Source organism: Bufo gargarizans, chromosome 7 (genome assembly GCF_014858855.1).
Source record: "Bufo gargarizans isolate SCDJY-AF-19 chromosome 7, ASM1485885v1, whole genome shotgun sequence".
NCBI lineage: Eukaryota > Metazoa > Chordata > Amphibia > Anura > Bufonidae > Bufo > Bufo gargarizans.
In genome coordinates this window covers 124,093,763-124,119,421 of record NC_058086.1, presented here as the reverse complement: position 1 = coordinate 124,119,421, position 25,659 = coordinate 124,093,763, and the positions used below count along the sequence as shown (strand labels likewise).

The window sequence follows — 25,659 nt, the reverse complement described above, 5'->3', positions numbered from 1 at the left end:
ACCACACCATTGAGGGTTAAATGCACTTGGTGACAGGCGCAGCTTGCCCCTGATTTTGTATATGGCCAAAAAATGAACAGACTATTGCTGGTTAAATGCACTTGGTGTGACAGCTTCACCCTGATGTAGGCTTTAGCCAAAAAACAACCACACCATTGAGGGTTAAATGCACTTGGTCGCAGCTTGTGCTGGCGCACCACAAGACACAAAATGGCCGCCGATCACCCCAGAAAAATGAGACTGACAAACGGTCTGTGCAGCCTAAAAACAGTGAGCAATTGAGGATCAGCAGCTCAATGATCCACAGCTGCAGATCGATCAGTTAATCAAGTCCTTTGGAGGAGTTAATCTGCCTAATCTCGCCCTACTGTCGCAGCCGCAACCTCTCCCTACGCTAATCAGAGCAGAGTGACGGGCGGCGCTATGTGACTCCAGCTTAAATAGAGGCTGGGTCACATGGTGCTCTGGCCAATCACAGCCATGCCAATAGTAGGCATGGCTGTGATGGCCTCTTGGGGCAAGTAGTATGACGCTTGTTGATTGGCTGCTTTGCAGCCTTTCAAAAAGCGCCAAGAAAGCGTCACAAAAGCGCGAAGAAAGCGACGAACACCGAACCCGAACCCGGACTTTTACGAAAATGTCCGGGTTCGGGTCCGTGTCACGGACACCCCAAAATTCGGTACGAACCCGAACTATACAGTTCGAGTTCGCTCATCCCTATCTATTGGTTTTCATACTCTTATGACAGCTGAAAAACAAAGCAGATTCTGCTCATTTGTATGTCTTTCCCATATGCCATGTTTATGCAAATGAGTTTTTACATGACAAAACTGTATAGAAAGATGATTGAATATTATGTTAGGACAATCAGAAAACTTTTTGTCGCCCTGATGATATTGATCTAGGTATGCAGGTCCACCCAAGCCATCCAACAGATGCAAAATAACTGAGGTTTTTTGGCTCAGATGAGAGCTGGTTTGGAATATCTCATAGTGCACAAGGCTGCCATTGTAAAGTATGCTGGCTGTTTTCTGTCTCATGTATAGATTGATGCCTTGCACATACCTGGCTTTTGCCATATAGCCTTTAGGTGGTTGTCTATTGTATGTCGTACATAATAGGAGTCTAAGACACATCCAGCTATCCTCTTAATTCTGTTCCCAAACCATTTTGATGGGGTTTCCATCAATTTCTAACCCTTTTTTTGAACCAGACACCCTCTTTTCTTTAGAGCAGGGGGTGCCTGGTTTGATGCTCGGGTCTCCCATTGATTTTCATTGTATCAAATTGTACTTGAGCACCCGAAGTATTCAGCAGTTCGCAAGAGCATGCTCACTCAACACTAAAAAAGACCTACAGTTGTCAAATTTCAAACCATTGCACAGGGGTTGTTAAAAGTGGTGCACAGTCTCAATTTATGAAGCTTTAGATCATGCAAAAATCATTTATTTTTTAGATGGAGTCATACCTTAATAATATGCCATATGTGAAAATGCTGTCAGATTGCTTATAAATAGGGTTGAGCGAACACGAACTGTAAAGTTCGGGTTCGTACTGAACTTTAGAACTTTTGGACCCCGGACCTGAACATTTCAGTAAAAGTTCGGATTCGGGTTCGGTGTTCAGCGATTTATTGCCGCTTTTTGAAAGGCTGCAGAGCAGCCAATCAACAAGCGTTTAACTCTGTGCCCTTAGAAGCCATCACAGCCATGCCTACTAATGGCATGGCTGTGATTGGCCAGTGCAGCATGTGACCCAGGCCCTATTTAAGCTGGAGTCACATAGCGCCACATGTCACTCTGCTGTTAGTAGTGTAGGGAGAGGATGCTGATGCTGTGAGGGAGAGAATAGGAAAGAAACTTTAATCAGAACTGCAATTGAACTCAGCGATCTACATAGATTTTGTTGTGTGGGTGCAGTGCACAATCTTTTTACCCTGCCCTGAGCCCAGTGACAGAGAAAAATAACTTTTACCTGTCTGTTAGGTGGGCGGCGGCGGCCATTTTATGCAAGCTCAGTGCACCAGCACTGCATATGTGCTTTTGTGACATTGAAATCCAAGCTTGAAATACTACAATAATAAATAAACACCCATTTTGGGCAATATCAAACATCTGGTGCCTTTGCAGGATTAGTCAGTATGCAATTTAAGCTAGAAATTCAGCTTTAATTTTCTGGGTTTTAAAAAGCACCCTTTTTGGGCAAAATACTAAATTTTACAGCCCTTGCTGCATCTGTACGTGTGAAATTCAAGCATTATATACTGCTGTCATATTCTGTTATTAAAAAAAACACCCATTTTGGGCAAAATACTTAATATTGCAGTCTTTGCTGCATCTGTGATTGTTAAAAACAAGCTTGAAATAATTTTCTGGCTTTTAAAAAACACCCATTTTTGGCAATAACCTCCATCTTGGGCCTCTGCCGCATTAGTCAGTGTGTAATTTAAGCTAGAAATACAGTTATAATTTTCTGGGTTTTAAAAAAACAAAATTTTTGGGCAAAATACTTAATTGTACACCCCTTGCTGGAATCTGTACATGTGAAATTCAAGCATTATACACTGCTGTCATATTCTGTTATTCGAAAAAAAAACATTTTGGGCAAAATACTTAATTGCGGCCTTGTCTGCATCTGCTATTGTTAAAACAAGCTTTAAATACTTCAATCATTTCCTGGGTCTTAAAAACACCCATTTTTAGCAATAACCTCCATCTGGGGCCTCTGCCGCATTAGACAGTGTGCAATTTAAGCCAGAAATACAGCTATAATTTTCTGGGTTTTAAAAAACACCCTTTTTGGCCAAAATACTCAATTTTACAGCCCTTGCCACATCTGTACGTTTGAAATACAAGTGTTATATACTGCTGTCATATTCTGTTATTTAAAAAAAAAAAAAAAAAAACTTTTTGGGGCAAAGTACTTAATATTGCAGCTTTTGCTGAATCTCATATTGTTAAAACAAGCTTGAAATACTTCAATAATTTTCTGTCTTTTAAAAAACACAAATTTTTGGCAATAACCTCCATCTTGGATTAGTCAGTGTGCAACTTAAGCTAGAAGTACAGCTATAATTTTCTAGGTTTTAAAAAAAACACCCTTTTTGGGCCAAATACTCAATTGTACAGCCCTTGCTGCTTCTATACATGTGAAATTCAAGCATTATATACTGCTGTAATATTCTGGTATTAAAAACACATTTTGGGCAAAGTACTTAACATTGCAGTTTTTTCTGAATCTGTTTTTGTTAAAATAAGCTTTAAATACTTCTATAATTTTCTGGGTTTTAAAAAAACACCCATTTAGGGCAAAATACTAAATTAGCGGCCTTGTTTGCATCTGTCCGTGTGAGATGCACGCTTTAGATACTGCTGTGCTATTCTGGTATTAAAAAAAACACCCATTTAGGGCAAAAATCTTAATTTTGCAGCCTTTGCTGCATATGTCATTGTAAGATTTACCCTTTAGATACTGTTGTTCTATTCTGATATAAAAAAAACACCTATTTAGGGCAAAAAAAATAATTTTGCTGCATCTGTCATTGTGAGATACACCCTTTAGATACTGTTGTTATATACTGCTATTAAAAAAAACACCCATTTAGGGCAAAAATCTTAATTTTACAGCCTTTGCTGCATCTGTCATTGTTGAGATACACGCATTAGATACTGCTGTTATGTTCTGTTATTAAATAAAAAAAAAAAAAACATTTTGGGCAAGATCCTAAATTTGAGAAATATGAGGAGAGTGTCAAATAAGGGACGTGGCCCCAGGCATGGTGCTGCTGGTGGAGCTCCTATTGCAGTGAGAGGACGTGGTCGATCTGTGCCAGCTGCACACACAAATGAAACACCTTCCTCAGGTGTGAGTAGGCAACAGATCCTTCACTGGTATTTGGTCGGGACTAATGTGGCTCTACGAATGGTGAGGCAACAAGTAAAGGCGATAGTACATTGGGTTGCTGACAGTGCCTCCATTTCCTTTACATTTTCTCCCACCCAGTCTCCTGCTGAAAGATCAGAGTTGGCACCTGTAGCTGATGTCCATCAGTCTTTCACCTCACCCCCTTGCAAATCAGCCTAGCAGTCTGAGCCCTAAGTTATGCAGCAGTTACTTCTGCTTTTTGACTACTCTATTAGCAGGGTTTCCAAGGGCCATCCACCTAGCCCTGCCCCAGAAGTGGAAGAGATTGAGTGCACCGATGCCCAACCACTTATGTTTCAAGATGAGTAAATGGGAGGCCCATCGCAGCACGTTTCAGATGAAGTAGAAACACAGGTGCCAAATGCTTCACATTATTCACAAATGGGAATTTGGTATCTGATATTACTGTAGGGTAGAGCTTGGGATCTAGTGATCACCAGTCAGTGTGGTTTACTATAAGTACAGTGACTGAGTCACACCACACAAAAAAAAAAAAAAAGTTTTAGATTTGAGAAAAACTGACTTTTCTAAAATTAGATTAGTGGTATACGAGTCCCTATCAGATTGGAATAGTTTTAATGGAGTCCAGAAATGGGACTACTTAAAAGTAACACTATTGAAGGCAACATATAATTACATTAGGCTTGTCAGTAAAACAAAAAAGGAAGAGACCACTATGGTACTCAGCAGAAGTGGGCAAAATCATTAAAAACAAAAACATAGCATTTACTAATTAGAAAAAAAACCGAAAACGAGGATGACAGGCAAATTTATAAGATTAGGCAGAAAGAGGCCAAACAAGTTATAAGAGCTTCTAAAGCACAGGCAGAAGAGAAATTAGCTGAGTCAGTGAAAAAAGGCAATAAGACATTCTTCAGATACATAAATGGAAACTAAAACAAGGAATTAACAAATTAAAAACAAAAGAAGGAAGATATATGGAAGAAGATAAAGAACTAGCTGACTGCCTCAATGAATACTTCTGTTCAGTTTTTACAAAGGAAAATGAAGGAAAATGACCTCAGTTAGGAAGGAAGACTAATGAATCTTTTGATGCATGTGTCTTTACAGAGGAAGAGGTTCTACGTCAGCTGTCTAAAATTAATACAAATAAGTCACAGGGGCCTGATGGGATACAACCAAAGCTATTAAAAGAGCTTAGCGGTGAACTAGCAAAACCATTAACAGATTTATTTAACCAATCACTGGTAACAGGAGTCGTCCCAGAAGATTGGAAATTAGCAAATGTTGTGCCCATTCACAAGAAAGGTAGTAGTGGCTGAGGGACAGACAACAGAGGGTTGTAGTCAATAGAGTATATTCAGACCATGGTCTTGTTACCAGTGGGGTACCTCAGGGATCTGTTCCGGGACCCATATTGTTTAATATCTTTATCAGCGAAATTGCCCAAGAGCAGAATATAAAATCAGTGATACAGTCCTAACCTCAGTATCTGAGGAAAGGGATTTAGGGATCATTATTTTAGAAGGACCTTAAAGGACCTTAACATGTATAGCTTGGAAGAAAGACGAGACAGAGGGTATATGATAGAAACTTTTAAATACATAAAGGGAATCAACAAGGTAAAACAGGAGAGAATATTTAAAAGAAGAAAAACTGCTACAAGAGGACATAGTTTTAAATTAGAGGGGCAAAGGATTAAAAGTAATATCAGGAAGTATTACTTTACTGAGAGAGTAGTGGATGCATGGAATAGCCTTCGTACAGAAGTGGTAGCTGAAAAAACTGTGAAGGAGTTTAAACATGCATGGGATAGGCATACGGCCATCCTTTATATAAGATAGGGCCAAGGGCTATTCATAGCATTCAGTATATTGTGCAGACTAGATGGGCAAAATGGTTCTTATCTACTGACACATTCTATGTTTATATGCTGTGGCTTTCTGCAGCGTACAGACCGACAAGGTGGGCAGGGGTGAAGACTGGGTGAAAGATGATGGGGAGGACGATGAGGTCCTCGACCCCACATGGAATCAAGGTCATGCGAGTGACCTGTGTAGGTCGGAGGAAGAGACGGTGGTCGCACAGATCCACCAGCACAGCAGAAGAGGGAGCAGGGTGCAAAAGCAGAGCGGCCGTCCCCTAGACAGTACGCGTGCTACTGCCCACCGCAGCAAGGGACCCAGCACACCAAAGCCAGCTCCAAGGAGTTCCTTGGCGTGGCAGTTCTTCAGACATGTGCTGACGACAAGACACAAGTGGTTTGCACGTTGTGCAATCGGAGCCTGAAGCGAGGCACAAATGTTCTAAAAATGAGCACAACCTGCATGACCAGGCATATAAGTGCAAAGCACAAGCTGCAGTGGAGTAGACACCTCAAAAACCAATAAAGGTCTCTGGCACCTCCTGCTTCCTCTTCTGCTGCTGTCTCGGCCTCTTCATCCACCTCTGGAGTGAAAGTGCCACCTGACACCCCGCAAACAGAGGATCTGCCGGCAACACCACCATCTGTGTCCCCAAGCATCTCCACAATGTCCCACGGAAGCGTTCAGCTCTCCATCTCCCAAACACTGGAGCGGAAGAGGAAGTACCCCCCTACCCACCTGTGATCCCTAGCCCTGAATGCCAGCATTTCAAAATCACTGGCCTTTGAAATGCTGTCATTCCGTCTGGTGGATACGGAGAGTTTTAAAAGCCTTATAGCGGTGGCAGTCCCACAGTATGTCGTGCCCAGCCGCCACTACTTTTCCAGGCGTGCCATCCCTTCCCTGGACAACCAAGTGGGGGACAAAATCAGGTGTGCACTGTGCAACGCCATCTGTGGCCAGGTGCACCTCACTACGGATATGTGGACCAGTAAGCACGGCCAGGGTCGTTATATCTCCATAACAGCACACTGAGTGAATGCAGGGACGTCTGGGCCTGAGGCGGATAGCAGTTTGGTGCATGTCCTTCCACCACCAAGGATTCCAGGGCGCTTCAGCTTGCCTCCTGTTGCTTCCTCCTCTTACTCCGCTTCCTCATCCTCTACCGACTCCTCATCCGGTCAGCGTAACACCTTCACCACCAACTTCAGCACAGCCAGGGGTAAACGACAGCAGGCAGTTCTAAAATGTATCTGTTTGGGGGACAAACCCTACACCATGCATTCAACATAAATTTGTAATTCGAACTGACTAATGGTTCTGCCCCCTGCAACTTCTGCAACGTCTGGGTCTCCAAATTAAGCACATGGCCTGACCTTACCCTTTACGCCTTGGAGGTGCTGGCCTGCCCTGCAGCCAGTGTATTGTCTGAATGTGTGTTTAGCACGACTGGAGCGGGTTATCACAGGTTTTCACAGGTATTTCCCAATGTTTTGGGGTGTAACCTAATAAAAAAAATAAAAAAAAAGTAAAAGCAAAAAGCAGTGTAGGCTAACTCCTCCTCCTCCACCGCTGCTTCTACCTACACTGCCACATCCACCACCTCCTCAACATCCTACTCCATATGGACCTCATCCTCCTAGATCAAGATTTTTTTTTTTTACGTATTATTTTTTCCTATCCACATTTGTTTCCCTATCGACATTTGTTTGCAGAGCTCTTGCCATGCTCTTAACCACATTTGCTGGCATTTGCAGCCCTCCAGCCCTTTCCATGCCATTTTTAGAGCCATTTTAGGGCTCAAAAGTCCGGATCCCCATTGACTTCAATAGGGTTCAGGTCGGGGTCAAGTTTGGGTCCCGAACTCAAACTTTTTTGTTAAGTTCAGCCGAACCCGTCGAACCCTAACATCCAGGTGTCCGCTCAACTCTTAGGCTACTTTCACACTTGCTGCAGAGTGATCAGGCACTGATGCGGACCCGACATACAAATGCATTGCAAGAACAGATCCGTCTCTCCGCATGTTATCTGTTGAAACGGATCCGTTATATATATTTTTTTTACATTTTTACTGGTCTGCGCATGCAGGATGGATCCAGCATTCCCGTATTATTTCAATGTAAATGAATGCCGGATACGGCAACTGATCCAGGATTTTGGATGGAGAGAATACCGCAGCATGCTGTGGTATTGCCTCCGTCCAAAACGCTGTTTAGTGACTGAACTGAACACATCATGATGCATCCTCAACGGATTTCTCTCCATTCAGAATGCATAGGGTTTAAACTGATCAGTTCTTTTCTGGTATTGAGCCCCTAAGATGGAACTCAGTGCCGGAAGTACCCTTAGACTTAAAGGGCTTGTCCGAGTATTTTTTTGTTCTTTGTATGTATCTAACTAGGCAAATGAAAGTACTTTATACATTGTGATGTGAAAGTTTGGGCAACCTTGTTAATCGTCATGATTTTCCTGTATAAATCGTTGGTTGTTACGATAAAAAATGTCAGTTAAATATATAATATAGGAGACACACACAGTGATATTTGAAAAGTGAAATTAAGTTTATTGGATTTACAGAAAGTGTGCTATAATTATTTAAACATAATTAGGCAAGTGCATACATTTGGGCACTGTTGTCATTTTATTGATTCCAAAACCTTTAGAACTAATTATTGGAACTCAAATTGGCTTGGTAAGCTCAGTGACCCCTGACCTACATACACAGGTGAATCCAATTATGAGAAAGAGTATTTAAGGGGGTCAATTGTAAGTTTCCCTCCTCTTTTACTTTTCTCTGAAGAGTAGCAACATGGGGGTTTCAAAACAACTCTCAAATGACCTGAAGACAAAGATTGTTCACCATCATGGTTTAGGGGAAGGATACAGAAAGCTGTCTCAGAGATTTCAGCTGTTTCCACAGTTAGGAACATATTGAGGAAATGGAAGACCACAGGCTCAGTTCAAGTTAAGGCTCGAAGTGGCAGACCAAGCAAAATCTCGGATAGACAGAAGCGACGAATGGTGAGAACAGTCAGAGTCAACCCACAGACCACAGATGGAGTCATTGTGCATCGTTCAACCATTCGGCGCACTTTACACAAGGAGATGCTGTATGTGAGAGTGATGCAGAGGAAGCCTTTTCTCCGCCCACAGCACAAAAAGTGCCGCTTGAGGTGGGCTAAAGCACATTTGGACAAGCCAGCTTCATTTTGGAATAAGGTGCTGTGGACTGATGAAACTAAAATTGAGTTATTTGGCCATAACAAGGGGCGTTATGCATGGAGGAAAAATAACACAGCATTCCAAGAAAAACACCTGCTACCTACAGTAAAATATGGTGGTGGTTTCATCATGCTGTGGGGCTGTGTGGCCAGTGCAGGGACTAGGAATCTTGTCAAAGTTGAGGGACGCATGGATTCCACTCAGTATCAGCAGATTCTGGAGACGAATGTCTCGCCGGGGCTGGATCTTTCAACAAGACAACGACCCTAAACACTGCTCAAAATCCACTAAGGCATTCATGCAGAGGAACAAGTACAACGTTCTGGAATGGCCATCTCAGTCCCCAGACCTGAATTTAATTAAAAATCTGTGGTGTGACTTAAATAGAACTGTCCATGCTTGGAAGCCATCAAACCTGAATGAACTAAAGATGTTTTGTAAAGACGAATGGTCCAAAATACCTTCAACCAGAATCCAGACTTTCATTGGAACCTCCAGAAAGCGTTTAGTGGCTGTAATTTCTGAAAAATGAGGATCTACTAAATGTTGATTTCATTTCTTTTTTTGTGGTGCCCAAATTTATGCACCTGCCTAATTTTGTTTAAACAATTATAACACACTTTCTGTAAATCCAAAAAACTTCATTTCACTTCACAAATATCACTGTGTGTGTCTCCTATATGATATACTTAACTGACATTTTTTTTTGTAACAACCAACGATTTATACAGGAAAATCATGACGATTAACAAGGTTGCCCAAACTTTCGCATCCCACTGCAATTCACTTACTTTATCTAGAGTTGCTGGTTTCTCAGATTTCACTGAGGGTCACGTGACCTGTGATGTCAGTTTTTCTCCCTGCTCTGATGATGATTCCTGCACAAGCCTGAAAGAGCAATTGTGTGTTTGTACAGGAGACGTCACTGTGCTGGCCATGCACCCCTTCACTGCCGCCTGCTCTCTCGCTGGATTCTTAACCCCTTCAGCTGCACAGACTCAGGGCTGAAGGCTTTACTGAGTAGCTGTAGGCAGTAAGGAGACAAATGCTGGGCATAAGAGCTCACAGACTAGAGGTGTTCAGCACAATAACAGGTAGGGGGAAGATCCTGTGTTTATCAGCAGTGTCATTGTACAGCTGGGACTAGTAGTCCCACACATACAATATACTGCTGAGTCTCCCAGCAGGCATACATGTCATTCAGGGCAGCACTTTTATTCACTCCCTTAGCAGTGCAGTGGGAGGGGCAGAGATTTTTGTTATTGCAGGTAAACAAAGAGCAAGAAGAGAACCAGGGAAATAAGGAAATATATTTTTTTTTTACCTAAAACCTGCGTAGCTCAGTTATATATTGCTACCCATCAGATTTACAATGCTAAATTATTATTTTTTTTTTTATAACTCGGACAAACCCTTTAAGGTAAATAAGCCTCTAGCGGACAATCTTAAAATAAATGGACAATCTTTATGTTATAAAATATTTTATGAAACTTCAGAATGATTTACAAAAATCTATGCTTTCACTGACCTGATATTTGTGCAGAAAACAAATAAATCCCATAAGGGATTCTTACTAGATCCGAAGTAGAATGAGAAAAGTCAATGTTTAAATGTTAAAGAGATTTACTGCAGCTTTATATAGCTCATGTGTTTTATTGCTTTTTCCTGTTTTCTTTTGTTGTATTATAAAAATTATTAACTATTTGAAAAGTAATTCCATCTTAAGTTTAATACATATTTGGTGCTACCTTTATCTGCACCAGCTGAAAGCAAGTCATTTTGGCAACTGAAGATCTTTGTAGCATTTTTAGTCTAATCACATAGCCACACAAGAACTCTTGAACATGAACTCCTTTCTTAAAGGGGTTTTCCCATCTTGCTATTTCATCCTCACCTGCAGCCAGCTCTGCTGTTCACTTCCTGGTTTCCTGCTGCTAAGGCTGGGCGGGCTTATGCAGTTTGAGTGAAGGCCGGCCATGCCTCTGTATGACTTCACACTGAGAACTCAGTCCTTGAGTGCTAGATCAGGTGGATAGTGAGGCCCCTCTCCCCTTCTGGGGAACTGTCACTCAGAGAGCTATGGTCAGTGACATCAGCGTACAGTAACATGTGTCTGTCATGCAGTTTTACACTCAAAATCTCTGTCTTATCTTTTACAAACCCATTCTGGGCAGCAAAAACTATAATTCCATATTATACATTAACCCAAAAGCATGTTAGCTAGTAGACTTATCATCTGCAGTGATGGTCAGTTTGCAGTGTTCGCCAGCGAACACATATGGGCTGCCATCTTTAGTAAGGTAGACTCACCCGTCCGGCGATGCACAGGTAAGCCCTTACCTGTGCCTGTGCCGGGAGCCTGTCTAAAATCAAATGCAATCACCGGGAGCAGGCAGTTCTGAGAACAGACGCCGGGGGCCTTCATTGGGCTGTTCTCGGAACTGCCTGCTCCTGGTGACTGCATTTGATTCCAGACCAGCTCCCGGCACAGGCACAGTTAAGGTCTTACCTCTGCATCGCCGGACGGGTGAGTCTACCTTACTAAAGATGGCAGCCCACATGTGTTCGCTGGCGAACACTGCGAAAAGACCATCACTGATCATCTGTGCTTTTGACTCCCATAAAACATGACCAACCCCCACCCACTAGCACTGATGCAGATTTGCTTCCATTACAGCTGTACTACAGTTGTGTATAAACCTTACACTATGTATCTGTATAGCTGCATATACAGCTCAGCTACATGTGTCTTCCCCAGTCCCCTAACAACAGTTTATCTGAATGGCTTCCTATACAGCTCTGCTACATCTTTATTCCACTCCCCCACTAGCACTGTGTCTGAACAGTTCATATACAGCCTGCTTCATCTCCCACCAGCACTGAGGCTGAAAAGCTTCCTATACAGCTCTGTTACATCTGTCTATCTCTCTATCGCAACAGCACTGAGGCTGAAATGCTGCATATACAGCACTTCTACATCTGTCTATTCCCTTCGACCACTAGCACTGTGAATGAACAGCTTTATATACAGCTCTGCTACATCTGTCTATTTCTCTCTACCACCAGCACTGTGTCTGAACCGCTGCATATACAGCTCTGCTACATCTGTCTATTCCCTTTCCCCACTAGCACTGTGTCTGAAAAGCTTCATATACAGCAATGCTACATCTGTCTATTCCCTTCCCCCACTAGTACTATGTCTGAACAGCTTCATTTACAGCTCTGCTACATCTGTCTATCTCTCTATCACAACAGCAGTGAGGCTGAAACGCTGCATATACGGCAATACTACATCTTTCTATTCCCTTACCCCACTAGCACTGTGATGGAACAGCTTTATATACAGCTCTGCTACATCTGTCTATTCCCTTCCCCCACTAGCACTGTGATGGAACAGCTTTATATACAGCTCTGCTACATCTGTCCATTCCCTTCCCCCACTAGCACTGTGATGGGACAGCTTTATATACAGCCCTGCTACATCTGTCTATTTCTCTCTACCACCAGCACTGTGTCTGAACCACTGCATATACAGCTTTGCTACTTCTGTCTATTCCTTTTCCCCACTAGCACTGTGTCTGAAAAGCTTCCTATACAGCTCTGCTACATATTTATTCCACTCCCCCACTAGCACTGTGTCTAAATAGCTTCATATACAGCCCTGCTACATCTGTCTATCTCTCTATCGCAATTGCACAGAGGCTGAAACGCTGCATATACAGCTCTGCTACATCTGTCTATTCCCTTCCCCCACTAACACTGTGGTTGAACAGCTTCATATACAGCTCTGCTACATCTGTCTATTCCCTTCCCCCACTAACACTGTGGTTGAACAGCTTTATATACAGCTCTGCTACATCCGTCTATTCCCTTCCCCCACTAGCACTGTGGTTGAACAGCTTTATATACAGCTCTGCCACATCTGTCTATCTATCTCTCCCCCCAGCACCAGACCCCAATAAATAAACAATAAACTAGTAATTAGGCTTTCCAGGTAATCTAAAAGTTTACATGTTGTTTTATTTCACACAAGAGCTATTGACATAACTAAATGTCAAAATTATCAAACCAATATGTAGAAATGAGGCCAATACTGGCCACAACAAATTGGACTATACCAGTGGGCGATAAACCACCTAAAACGTCAACCATGGGCCCTCACAGTGAAAGAGGTAATGTACGTAGGGAGTGTCATCTGTATCATAGGTAACATAAATATGCCAGTTCTACAACTTGGATATGAATGAGGGGTGTCCATGAAGAACTAAGGCTGCCTGCACACAATCTGTGCGGATTTATGTGCCTTTCTGCAACATAATCACAACAAACTCTACAATTTCTAATTGCAGATTCTGGTGAAGATTAGATGTGATTTTGCAGCAGATCTCACCTTTCATTAGAAAAGGGTGAAATCCACAAGTTAAACGGCAAACATATTTTACATGCAAATTTATAAATCCACAAAGTGTACATGAGATTTTTGTAACCTCATATGCAGGGGCGTAGCTATAAGGGATGCAGAGGTAGCAGTCGCTACCGGGCCCAGGAGCCCAAAGACCCTTGTGCCACATAAGACACTGGTATTATAGAAAGTACATGCTGGTCAATTTACACCTCCGGCTGGAGGGAAGGGGTTAGGTTAAGGCCTCTTTCACACTACCGTTTTTTTTTCAGTTTTGCGGTCCGTTTTTTGCGTTCCGTATACGGTCCGTATACGGAACCATTCATTTCAATGGTTCCGCAAAAAAACGGAATGTGTTCCGTATGCATTCCGTTTCCGTATTTCCGTTTTTCCGTTCCGTTGAAAAGATAGAACATGTCCTATATTTGGCCGCAAATCACGGTCCGTGGCTCCATTCAAGTCAATGGGTCCGCAAAAAAAACGGAACACATACGGAAATGCATCCGTATGTCTTCCGTATCCGTTCCGTTTTTTGCGGAACCATCAATTGAAAATGTTATGGCCAGCCCAATTTTTTCTATGTAATTACTGTATAGTGTATATGCCATACGGAAAAACGGAACGGAACAACGGAACGGAAATGGAACCACAACGGAAGCAAAAAACGGAACAACGGATCCGTGAAAAACGGAACGCAAAACACTGAATTCAACATACTGTAGTGTGAAAGAGGCCTAAGAATTTGGCATGAGGGGGTGCCCTTTCAATGTTTGCCTCAGGTATCAGGAAGGCTATGTGCTCCCCTGCCCCTTGCCAACCAGCACAGAGGGACGGGGGCCCAAGCTGTACTCTTGCACCAGGGCCCATGAGCTTCTAGCTACACCCCTGCTCATACAATTTGCTAGTATGGTCCAACAGTGTGCATATTTTGCAACGTGTGCAGGCAGATTTACACTCATAATGTTCTGTCAGACCCGTGCTATATGGTGCTCGATATCCATGATTAAGCGCTGTTTGAAGTATGTCTTGCATTGGATGTACCAGTGCCAATAAAGTTCTGGGATTCCACTGTCCTAGTTGGTTGATCTGACACATGCACTCTGTTGATCGTTGGATGTGACTTGTAAATCGATTAGCAGCAGGTAAGTCACTTGAATAGGATGAGAAGTTGTAATTACATTGAGCCGCCTCTATAAAGGAGTGTGGCGTGCCAGAACCGCAGGGGTGACACGTGAGGTGGGCCGATGAGGGGGACTAGTAATACAGTTCATCGGTTTACTCACGGTTAGCAGAAAGCCTCCCTGGGCCGGCAGCACAGTGATGAGGAAGACAGCACAAAATCCTCCGGGGCACACTCTGTGCTAGGGGAGCACCAGCCAAGACGGAGGTTGAGGTGCCCTTGATGACAGCGGTGTTTAGGGTGCTTGTGGCGGCTGGGTCCCTTGGTGGTATTTGTCGTGACGCCAGTACCGTTTATGGTCATACAACCAGTTGTAGTGGTAGTATTGAAGAATGAGGTAGACAGTGGTAGGATACAACTCACAACTTTTACTGTAGCTGGTTTAAGTTGCAGCATATACATCTAGACAGAATACAGTCTCTGGGGTATATAGAGGAATTCTGTTGATCCACTGTTAATAGGTTTTGGCTAGGTCCTGACTCAGGCTGTGGTTCAGTAGTACTCTTTTCGGGTATGCTTAGTCCTATAATTTCTGTATCTTCCAAGCTCTTGAACAGGTAGCTAATCTGTCTTCTATACTTTATGGTGAGGCCTCCTGTAGCTAGATTGTCCTCTACCATGTGCAAAGGTGCCCGTTAAGCCTTAGATAGTTGCTGTTATCACCAATGTCTCTCTGCTTGGATTTCTTCCAGGGATAAAACTCTATCCTCTGGTTGTAGGATGAAAGGAACTAAGAGGACCACAGGAGGAAAACGCTCTCCTGCTCCTAATACCTTGGCACAACCACATAGTCGCTTCTGACTTCACTCACTACTCTGTGATGTGTAGTCTCAACTGAATTGAAGCACTCCACTAACAACCCCCCACACTAGGCCTGACTAAGGTATTTATATAGACTGAACTGCTATCCCCCTCTAGTGGTGGGATGTATAAAGCACACCTAACCAGCCTATGAACACGGATACAACAGGAGATGTAATGCAGAATTACACGCAACGCGGTACCGCAGTTTACAGTTATTTTGCAGTTCCCGAGATGGCACTCAGGTAATTTTGAAGCGAAAGCAGAACTCTCATGAGCACCACTACACTTTCAAACAGCTAATCGGCAGGATCACTTCTGATCTGATATTGATTACCTACTGTGTCCTGAGGATAGGTCATCAATATCTTTGCATTGCACAACCACAGTAAAGGAAATGGTCAGCTCTAAAAAGGAAAATAAATGTTTGTTTGTTTTGCCTATGTTAGTGAATAGCACAAGTTTAAAAAGTTGCATTAAGTGCAAATGTGTCTATAGCTTTAAAGAGTGTAGTAGAGAGGCAAAGGTGTAATTGTAGCATAACTTTCTGCTTCCCATTGTCCTGGTCCGTCATGTAGATCAAAGAATTTGCTTGATGGGACAGATTCTTGTTATAGCCTTCATTTATAGTAGTTGAATTATAACCTAGTAAATCTAGTAAAACCATAGTTCCCTAATATATTTATATACATTAAAATGTGTCTTTCTTTTGCTTAGGTTATTTTCGAGTCTCAGCATCATCACAGAGCTAACACATCCTGCAAATATGAGATTCATGCAGTTTAGGGCTAAGGACTGTTATTCTTTAGCTCTTTCTAAGCTTGAGAAGGTAGGTGAATTAAATAACACTATAACCACTGATTTTAAGCTGTTTGTATAAATTTGTGAGAATGGACTACAGCTTTGGTAACACTCATTTCAGATAGATTACTATGCCATGTTTTGTGTTTTGTTTGGGATATCAACATACAGTATCATGTATATTACAGAGAAGAAAGGACGCATGCACTTTTGCAACCATTTGGTATTCTGCTTTAGTGCATCTAAAGTAAGAATAAAGCAATTTTGCAAACTCTCATGATTAAAAATACCCTACAATATTGTGTATACAGCTGTAATTCAAGACCTATGTGTCTCTATAGATACAGACTACGAGCAAATGCTTTGTGTAGTCTGAACCTGGAGCTATCTTTTAATCCACCCCATTCATCTCCATATATGAGGGGTAATAAATAAATTATCTACCCCAGAATGTTTTGTCAGTGTTAGGCCTCTTTGACACGGCGAGATTTCCGCACGGGTGCAATGCGTGAGGTGAACGCATTGCACCCGCACTGAATCCAGACCCATTCATTTCTATGGGGCTGTGCACATGAGCAGTGATTTTCACGCATCACTTGTGCGTTGCGTGAAAATCGCAGCATGCTCGATTTTGTGTATTTTTCACGCAACGCAGGCCCCATAGAAGTGAATGGGGCTGCATGAAAATCGCAAGAATCTGCAAGCAAGTGCAGATGCGGTGCGATTTTCAAGCATGGTTGCTAGGAGATGATCGGGATGGGGACCCGATCATTATTATTTTCCCTTATAACATGGTTATAAGGGAAAATAATAGCATTCTTAATACGCAATGCTTAGTAAAATAGTTCTGGAGGGGTTAAAAAAAAATATTTAACTCAACTTAATCCACTTGTTCGCACAGCCCGGCTTCTCTTCTTTCTTCTTCTTTGCTGTGCAGGGGGAAAAGGACCTATAGTGACATCACTGTGCTCATCACATGATCCATCACATGATCCTTCACCATGGTGATGAATCATGTGATGGACCATGTAATGAGCACAGTGATGTCATCAAAGGTCCTTTGCCCAGGTCCTGAAGAAAGAAAAATGAAGAGAAGCCGGGCTGCACAAACAAGTGGATTAAGGTGAGTTAAATTATTTGTTATTTTTTTTAACCCCTCCAGCCCTATTTTACTAAGCATTCTGTATTAAAAATGCTATTATTTTCCCTTATAACCATGTTATAAGGGAAAATAATACAATCTACACAACACCTAACCCAAACATGAAGGAGTTCCGGTTAGGGTACCAAACATGCTGATTTTATTCACGCGCGTGCAAAATGCATTAAAATGTTTTGCACTCGCGCGGAAAAATCGCCCGCGTGAAAGAGGCCTTAGAGAGCTGAGCTTGTCTGTGCAGGTTAAGACATGCCTGGACATGCAACACACACAATAGCAGCTCAGTCTAATGAAAGCACTGGAAGTGACAGAATGGCAAGTGCAGTACAGTGTGGGTCTACAACGAATTTGAGGGATTTGGAGCTTTATTCCATGATTAAATTTAAATGGGGTAGGGAATCAATTGAAGATGACCCCAGTTCAGGGTGATGTATTAAAGCAACTTCAGAGGAAATGTGTTGTAAAGTGGAGACCATGATTTTGGATGATCGTCAGGTCAAAGTCAGTGTTATAGCTGTGCAAAAAACGTGTTGCCAGCAATTTAGCCAAGAGAACTTAGACACACTTAGAAAAAATGCAGGAGACTTCTATTCTCAAATTATTGATGAAACATCGGTCCGCCACCATGAGCCTGAAACCAAACAAGAGGTCACCAACTTCAAATAAATTTTGTGTGCAGCAGTCAGCTGTAAAGATCATGACAAAAGTTATTTTTGGGATACAGAAGGCATTTTATTACTAGAATTCATGTCACACAAGACACCTATGCTTTAATGATGAAGGCATTACATGAGGCAATCAAAGAGAAATGCCATAGGAAGTTGTTGGCAGGTGTGTTGCTGCTTCACAACAATGTGCCAGCTCAGAAATCACAAGCTGCTATCAGGGAATGCAGATTCATGGAGATTAGCCATGTACCCTACAGTCCAAACCTGGCCTCAAGAGATTACATTCCTTCCAGCATTTTCCTGATGATAATGCAGTCACTGTGGTGGTAACAGGGTTCCTGCAGCTGCAAGAAGTCTTCTTCTATTCTAAGGACATCCGATAACTGGAGGCAAAGTGGAATAAGTGTTTTGAAGTCAATGGGGATTACAATGAAAAGTAGTAAATTCAACTTTCTCAGAAAAAAATATTTTCTAATCTCGCAGTTAACTCATTATATATGCAAGAAGAGGGCACAGAAGGACTAGAGTAACACGAAGTACGGCTGCAGGATCATACTACATACAGGGTTTGTTTGCGACTAAGGTTGAGTGAACCCGAACTGCAAAGTTTGTACCGAACCCTGACTTTTTCACTGAAGTTCGGGTTCAGGTGATTTATTTTCCATTATGACATGGTTATAATGGAAAATAATAGCATTCTTAAAACAGAATGCTAAATAAAATGGAAATTGAGGGGTTAAAAATAAAAAAAAAACTCACCTCATCCACTTGATCTCGCAGCCTTGATCGCACACGTCTTCTTTCTTCAGGACCTGAAAAAGGACTTGCGGTGACATCACCGTGCTCACCACGTAGTGAGTGCAGTGTCGTCACCACAGGTCCTTTTGCAGGTCCTGAAGAAAGAAGACGTGCGCGATCAAGGCTGCGAGATCAAGTGGATGAGGTTTTTTTTTAAATATTTTTAACCCCTCAATGTCCATTTTATTTAGCATTCTGTCTTAAGAATGCTATTATTTTCCGTTATAACCATGTTATAACGGAATATAATAAAGTGAATTTTGGGTCCCCATTGACTTAAATGGGGTCCGGGTTCAGGGTGAAATTCAGGTCCCGAACTCGGACTTCGACCTGAAGTTTAGCCAAACCCGGCGAACCCGAACTTCACCGGGTTCGCTCATCCCTATTTGCGACCTGTAATCAGACACAGATGTAAAGAACTTGCATAGACAAAATGGATGAATACTTTTAATCAAGACTATTTGCAACATTGCTCCATTCTTAACGTGGTAATGCACTGAAGCAATAATGAGGTTACAAATTTACACAAATTTAAAACAAACTAGAGAACTGATGTGAAGGGCCCTCCCTGAGAAATTGTAGAGGGGGTTTATAGCAACCCCTATAGTAATTGCTTTTGTTACTTGAAATAGAGCATCAATAGGCAATAGTTAAATCGTTGGTCTTAGAAATGAATTCAGCTATAAAACAAGCTGTTTATGGAGCAGCAGTATGTGAATTACTTCATCAAATATTAACAAGGGGCTATATACTACTTTTTTTCATTATGCTCAACCACATCTTTGATTTACAAGCAATTAAACTGGTTTGAAGGCGATCTAAATTTGTCTAATTAATTATTTATCCAAATGTCTAATGAAATAGTGAGATGGCTAATGGACTGGAGAGTTTAACATTTATTTTCCCATCTGTTGCTTGATGTCAAGATGCTATTCGTGAAAACCAGCAGCAGATGAATTACCTTGAAGGTCTAGTAATTTCCGGCTTTAAATTACAGCTAAAAATTCAAGTCACCAGCATTAAACTGCACTTTTGACATTCTCGCATGATTTGTGGGATTATGCAAAAATGGAATGTACACAGGTTATGACATGTCAAACATTGAATGGCTTCATTGTACTGCACAGATGTTAATTATTGCTTTAAGCTATTCATGCAGTAACAGTTGCTTTTGCTTATAATAGTAATGTTATAAATCTACATGTGCATAGAACATATGTATATAACATATATTCAGCTATTCAGTGCAGCATTGATAATAAGTACAAAGCAGGATGGAAATCTGAAAGTTATAGTAGGGCTCTGTAAGCACTGCATTATCAAGTCACCAATTTATTAGCTTAGAAAAATGTACAGTATCGTAACTCCATGTGTGGCTCTCACTTTAGCATCTGTATTCTTCAATGCCTTTTTGGACTACGGCATATTATTAGATGAACATAGCAAAACTCATTTTGTACTTTTCTTAGTAAAAATTTAGAGGATTTGTTTTTAAGATAAACTTCAACCCTCTGCCTCCCATTGGACTAACATTCAGCCACTACTAAGAGGAGCTCAGTGCACCTGAATTTAGACAGTTATTTTACCATTCATCTCATTGAAAGCTGCACAAATGTATATGCACTGAGCTCCCCCTAGTGGTGGGTGCAGATCAGTGCTCTATCTCTATATTAGGAAACAAAAGGAGTTCAGTGCCTTGCCCTCTATTGCCACTGGATCTATAGCATTGGAATGGTGAGTATATACAGTACAGACCAAAAGTGTGACACACCTGAAAATATGTCATATTCTAGGTTCTTCAAAGTAGCCACCTTTTTCTTTGATTACTGCTTTGCACACTCTTGGCATTCTCTCATTTTACATTAGGGCACTTATTTGGGCAATGCCTATATCTTACGCCTCTCTTTCTCCTTCTAATTCCCTATTACCTAAATTATCACCCAGCTGAGGTAAACGCCTGAATTACACATTCAAATAATACAAATATGTCAACACATCACATTATGACGTGGATAAATTCATGTAACTTCCACTGGATCCACCCCTTACAGCATGCTAGATACATCAGAGCATAGGCACTACAGAGGGGCATTAGCTAACCATCCCTCCTGTTACCCTAAATTCGACATTTAACCCTTTGGGTTTCAAAGTATCCAACCGAAAAATCCACCTAAGCTCAGTTTTCTTTAGAATGATAGGATGGAGGGGTGATGGAGAGAGAGAATTTATTTACACTACTACCCAAATTTAAGTTCCACTCCCCCTTAATTTCCTTTCTTCGCTCCTACATATCCAAACAGATTCCACAACAAGCCCTACTTACTTGGTTTGAGGGATTGATCTGTAGCCATACCCCCCCCCCCCCCCCACACACACACTTCAAAACCAATTTCACAGTTCTATAAAAGGCTTAGCTTTCTGACCTTGATGTCTAAACCAGCTTTTATTGGTCTCTGGGAGAGAGATCTGGATTTCTTTCTCCCCAACTGAGCAGTCTCTGCTTTTTCTTGAGCCACATACTTCATCAAGGTGTGAGGATTCAGGAGAATGGGTACAAGGTTCTCACGGGGTTGTATAAAACCCCAGAAATCACATGAAAATTTGACAGTACGAGGTCAGACACCTGCTGGCGATGTGGGAGGGAAATGGGCTCGTTTTATGTGTGGTGGCCCTGCTCTCTAATTCGGAGCTGGTGGGAGAAGATCTTTAGGGAAAGCAATACTATTTGTAGGTCAACTATACCACTCTCCCCCCACTTAGCTCTACTGGGCCTCTCACCTCCGAGCACTCCCGTGAGTGTCCCATTTCTTTTCAAGAAGCTTCTAATTGCGGCCCGCCTTCTGGTTCCCCGCTACTGGTTATTATCTGACCTCCTCTCAATGGATCATTGGATAGGGAAAATCATCACGATTTACAGATTTGAAGAAATAGCAGCTTGGGAAAACCACACATTTCCTAGATTTAGGCCCCTTTCACACGGGCGAGTTTTCCGTGCGGGTGCGATCCGTGCGGCGAACGTATGGCACCCGCACTAAATCCTGACCCATTCATTTCTATGGGGCTGTGCACATGAGCGATGTTTTTAACGCATCACTTGTGCGTTCAGTTGAAATCGCAGCATGCTCTATATTTTCCGATTTTGACGTGACGCAGGCCCCATAGAAGTGAATGGGGTGTGTGAAAATCGGATGGCATCCGCAAGCAAGTACGGATGCCGTGCGATTTGCACGCATGGTTGCTAGGAGACCATCGGGATGGAGACCCGATCATTATTATTTTCCCTTATAACATGGTTATAAGGGAAAATAATAGCATTCTGAATACAGAATGCATAGTAAACCAGCGCTAGAGGGGTTAAAAAAAATAAAAAAATAATTTAACTCACCTTAGTCCACTTGCTCGCGAAGCCGGCATCTCCTTGTGTCTCCGCTGCTGATGAACAGGACCTGGGGTGAGCTACTCCATTAAATAGAGCTTAAGGACCTTCGATGATGTCACTCCGGTCATCACATGATCTTTTACCATGGTGAATCACCATGGTAAAAGATCATGTGACGTGCCATGTGATGACCGGAGTGACGTCATCGAAGGTCCTTAACCTGTATTTAATGGAGCAGCTCACCCCAGGTCCTGTTCATCAGCAGCGGAGACAGAAGGAGATGCCGGGCTTTGCGAGCAAGTGGACTAAGGTGAGTTAAATTTTTTTTTATTTTTTTTAACCCCTCTAGCGCTGGTTTACTATGCATTCTGTATTCAGAATGCTATTATTTTCGCTTATAACCATGTTATAAGGGAAAATAATACAATCTTCAGAACATCAATCCCAAGCCTGAACTTCTATGAAGAAGTTCAGGTTTGGGTACCAAACATGCGCGATTTTTCTCACGCGAGTGCAACGCATGACAATGTTTTGCACTTGCGCAGAAAAAATCGCGCATTTTCCCGCAACGCACCCGGCTCTTATCCGGGCAAAAAAACTGACGCCCGTGTGAAAGAGGCCTTAGAGTTACTGTAAATGGAAGGCCTGGGAGGTTTCTAGGAAATTTAAACAATGATAATGCTTTGACTCGTGTACCTTTGAATATACACACTATATACCCATTTGTATACAAATGTAACATCTACTTTATAATTGTTTCTGTGCAGACTTTTGTTGTTTGTACCGTACAGTATGTATAACCTGTATGTGTATTTCTTCGAGCTCTCAATAAAGCCCTTAATTTTATTTTTATTTTTTATTGGCATGGGGTGAGGCAGTTTTCCATTTTAATTTTTGCCTTAGGCAGCACAAAGGCTTTTTTGCTTCCCTGCCCCTAGCCACAAAGCGCTGAGGTAAGCTGAACTCTTGTACCAGGGCCCATGAACCTTTAGCTATGCCCCTGCATACATTATACATATTGATAGTTATATTGGTATAATATAAATAATTATTCATTGATCATGCAATGAACAGTACACATATTTCACCAAAAAGAGCATATACACCAGGACACTGAAAACACCACATTATTTATTGATGGCAGGGCTCCCTCACATATACTTCTTTTTGTGCATATAAAAAAGTTTTTTTTAACATACAATTTGGTTGACATTTTTTATTATGCACAGGCATTTTCCCTTCTATTTTTGATGTCATATAGAGAAGTCTATGGAGAAAAATACCCTTCAAAAACCCCATACCTTCAGCATGCATTTTGACCAAAAACACAGCGAAACACTAAAAAAACTAAATGCTGTGTGTGAGGATTTTCCAGTATTTTACTAAAGACTGTAAACATTTAGCCACTTTTTCAACAAACAAGTGGAAAACAAATAAATGATGTGTGTGAAACAAGAAGTTATTTAGGATCTATTTACATCTGCATCATGACGTCCTTTCTTCAGCTAAGCATTTAAAGAAGCTTTCTGAAAATTTTATAATGATGGCCTATCCTCAGGATAGCTTATCAATATCTGATCCATGGAGGTCTAACTCTTAACACCTCCACTGAAAAGCTGCTTGAAAGCCATGGTGTGCTTGGGTGAGCACTTTAAAGTTTTGACAGCTTCCCAAGAACAGTGCCTTGTGTTGGATAGTGGCTGTGCTTGGTATTGCATTTCAGGCCTATGCACTTAAATGACAAAGAGCTGTACATAGGCCATTTTTCTGATGAATGTGATGTCACTGGCCTACGAAGAAACCGTGTTGCTTACAGTTTTTCCCCTGAAAAACAGGGAAGAAGTATTTTGTATACACTCCTATTCATTGGGTCTTTACTATGAGAAACAAAATTAGGAATATATTACATATACAGTATTTATAACATAATGTCAAAAATATTCTGGAGGTCTTCTGATATTTATATCCAAGGTTAAAAGATAACATATTCTCCTTGCTTTGCCTAGCAGACACCTCAACTGAACACAGTATTTCACTTGCTAACAGTAGCTGCTACGTCCAACCTTGGACTCCAACTGTTATCGTTAGGCCTCATGCACACAGCCGTTGTGCGGCCGTTCCGTTCATTGGGGACTGCAATGTCTGTGATCCGTCTACACCGTAAAAAATGTAATGTTCCATTTTTTTCTGGTGCGGATGCATGTACAGAAACACTATGGAAGTTAATTGGGGCATATTGCGGACCCGCTGTTTGCCAGGCAACGGCCGTGTGCATGAGGCCTTACACAATGGCATACAAGAGAGAAAACTGCGCTGAACTCATTGATCCACTAATAATGCAATTTTATTTTCCATACTATATGTTAATTTCCTTTTTTATCATTTCTTTTTTCAGAAAGAGAGAGAACGCGGATCGAATCTTGCATTCATGTTTCGCCTTCCTTTTGCTGCTGGAAGAGTATTCAGTATCAGCATGTTAGATACATTGCTATATCAGGTATTTCATATCGATAAAGGGAAAATCTATTACAATATGCAGTCAGTGTCATTTTAAACAATTTATATTATTTGGGAATAAGGCTCTGCTCCCATATACACGTTTAATTAAATATACAGGGTGCATATGGTTATGTGTCCTTAAGATTTTATAAGCCAGATGAATGGCCTAAGAATATCGTTTTCAACCATCCACCCAACTCAAAAAACATTAACTTGACTATTAACACGTTAAATGCAGCGTTTTATAAAACTATAAATTGACACAACGCAACCAAAGCCATTGAAAGTGATGTTAAAATTTGATGCAGCTTTGTTTATAATATACAAAACCTATAGAGACAAAGTCAGTCCACACTGAAAAGTATTTATGAATAACTAACAATTTTATTATCACCACTTGAGATTCGGTTTGGTTCAGGTTTGCTGAATTTGAAAAAAATTGGTTCAGACCCAAATCCATTTGGACCAAACCAAAGTAGCTGAAAAGTGGCTGAAAATATGACACCCTCTAGTCTCCTAGGACTTTTTTTTATAAATTTCTCTTTTTCTTTCCTCCTCTCTCCCCTAGCTCTCGAATGTAATGATAGCAAAGTAAATGATGTCTGAGTGACATACATAGCTATGGGTAAACACACGTTTGATGGAGTTAACATACAGCGAGGTTAAAAACACACCATGCCAGCACATATTCTATGCTTTTCATATTCAAAAGCTTCCCAAATTTTTCCCTTATCAAGGGCAGATGATGTTTAAACACACAATTGTGAGAGTGTGTTGTGAGAAAAGAACATTAAAAAAAACTGGCTTGAGGGACCAAGTGTCCAAACATTATGCCTTGACAGGGTCAGAATGACTGTCCACATGCCACACACAAGTGATGACTGTTAGAAGAAAAAGTGGCTTGTTATAAATGTGCCTAGAAAAATTCTCCATTATATTTGGAAGCAGTAGTGTAGATGTGGAAAGGGTAGGATAATAAGAGGCCCGTGGCTGCAATAGT

The 25,659-nt window shown here is 41.6% G+C and overlaps 1 protein-coding gene across 1 annotated transcript in view; it reads left to right on the top strand.

The window, feature by feature from the left end:
• Nucleotides 1-25,659, top strand: part of KCNT2 (potassium sodium-activated channel subfamily T member 2) — a 1,405,312-nt gene that overhangs the window by 1,157,996 nt on the left and 221,657 nt on the right. The window contains exons 22-23 of the mRNA XM_044301880.1: nt 16,073-16,184; nt 24,556-24,657. Coding sequence (XP_044157815.1) covers nt 16,073-16,184; nt 24,556-24,657 — 214 coding nt within the window. The remainder of the gene's footprint in view (nt 1-16,072; nt 16,185-24,555; nt 24,658-25,659) is intronic.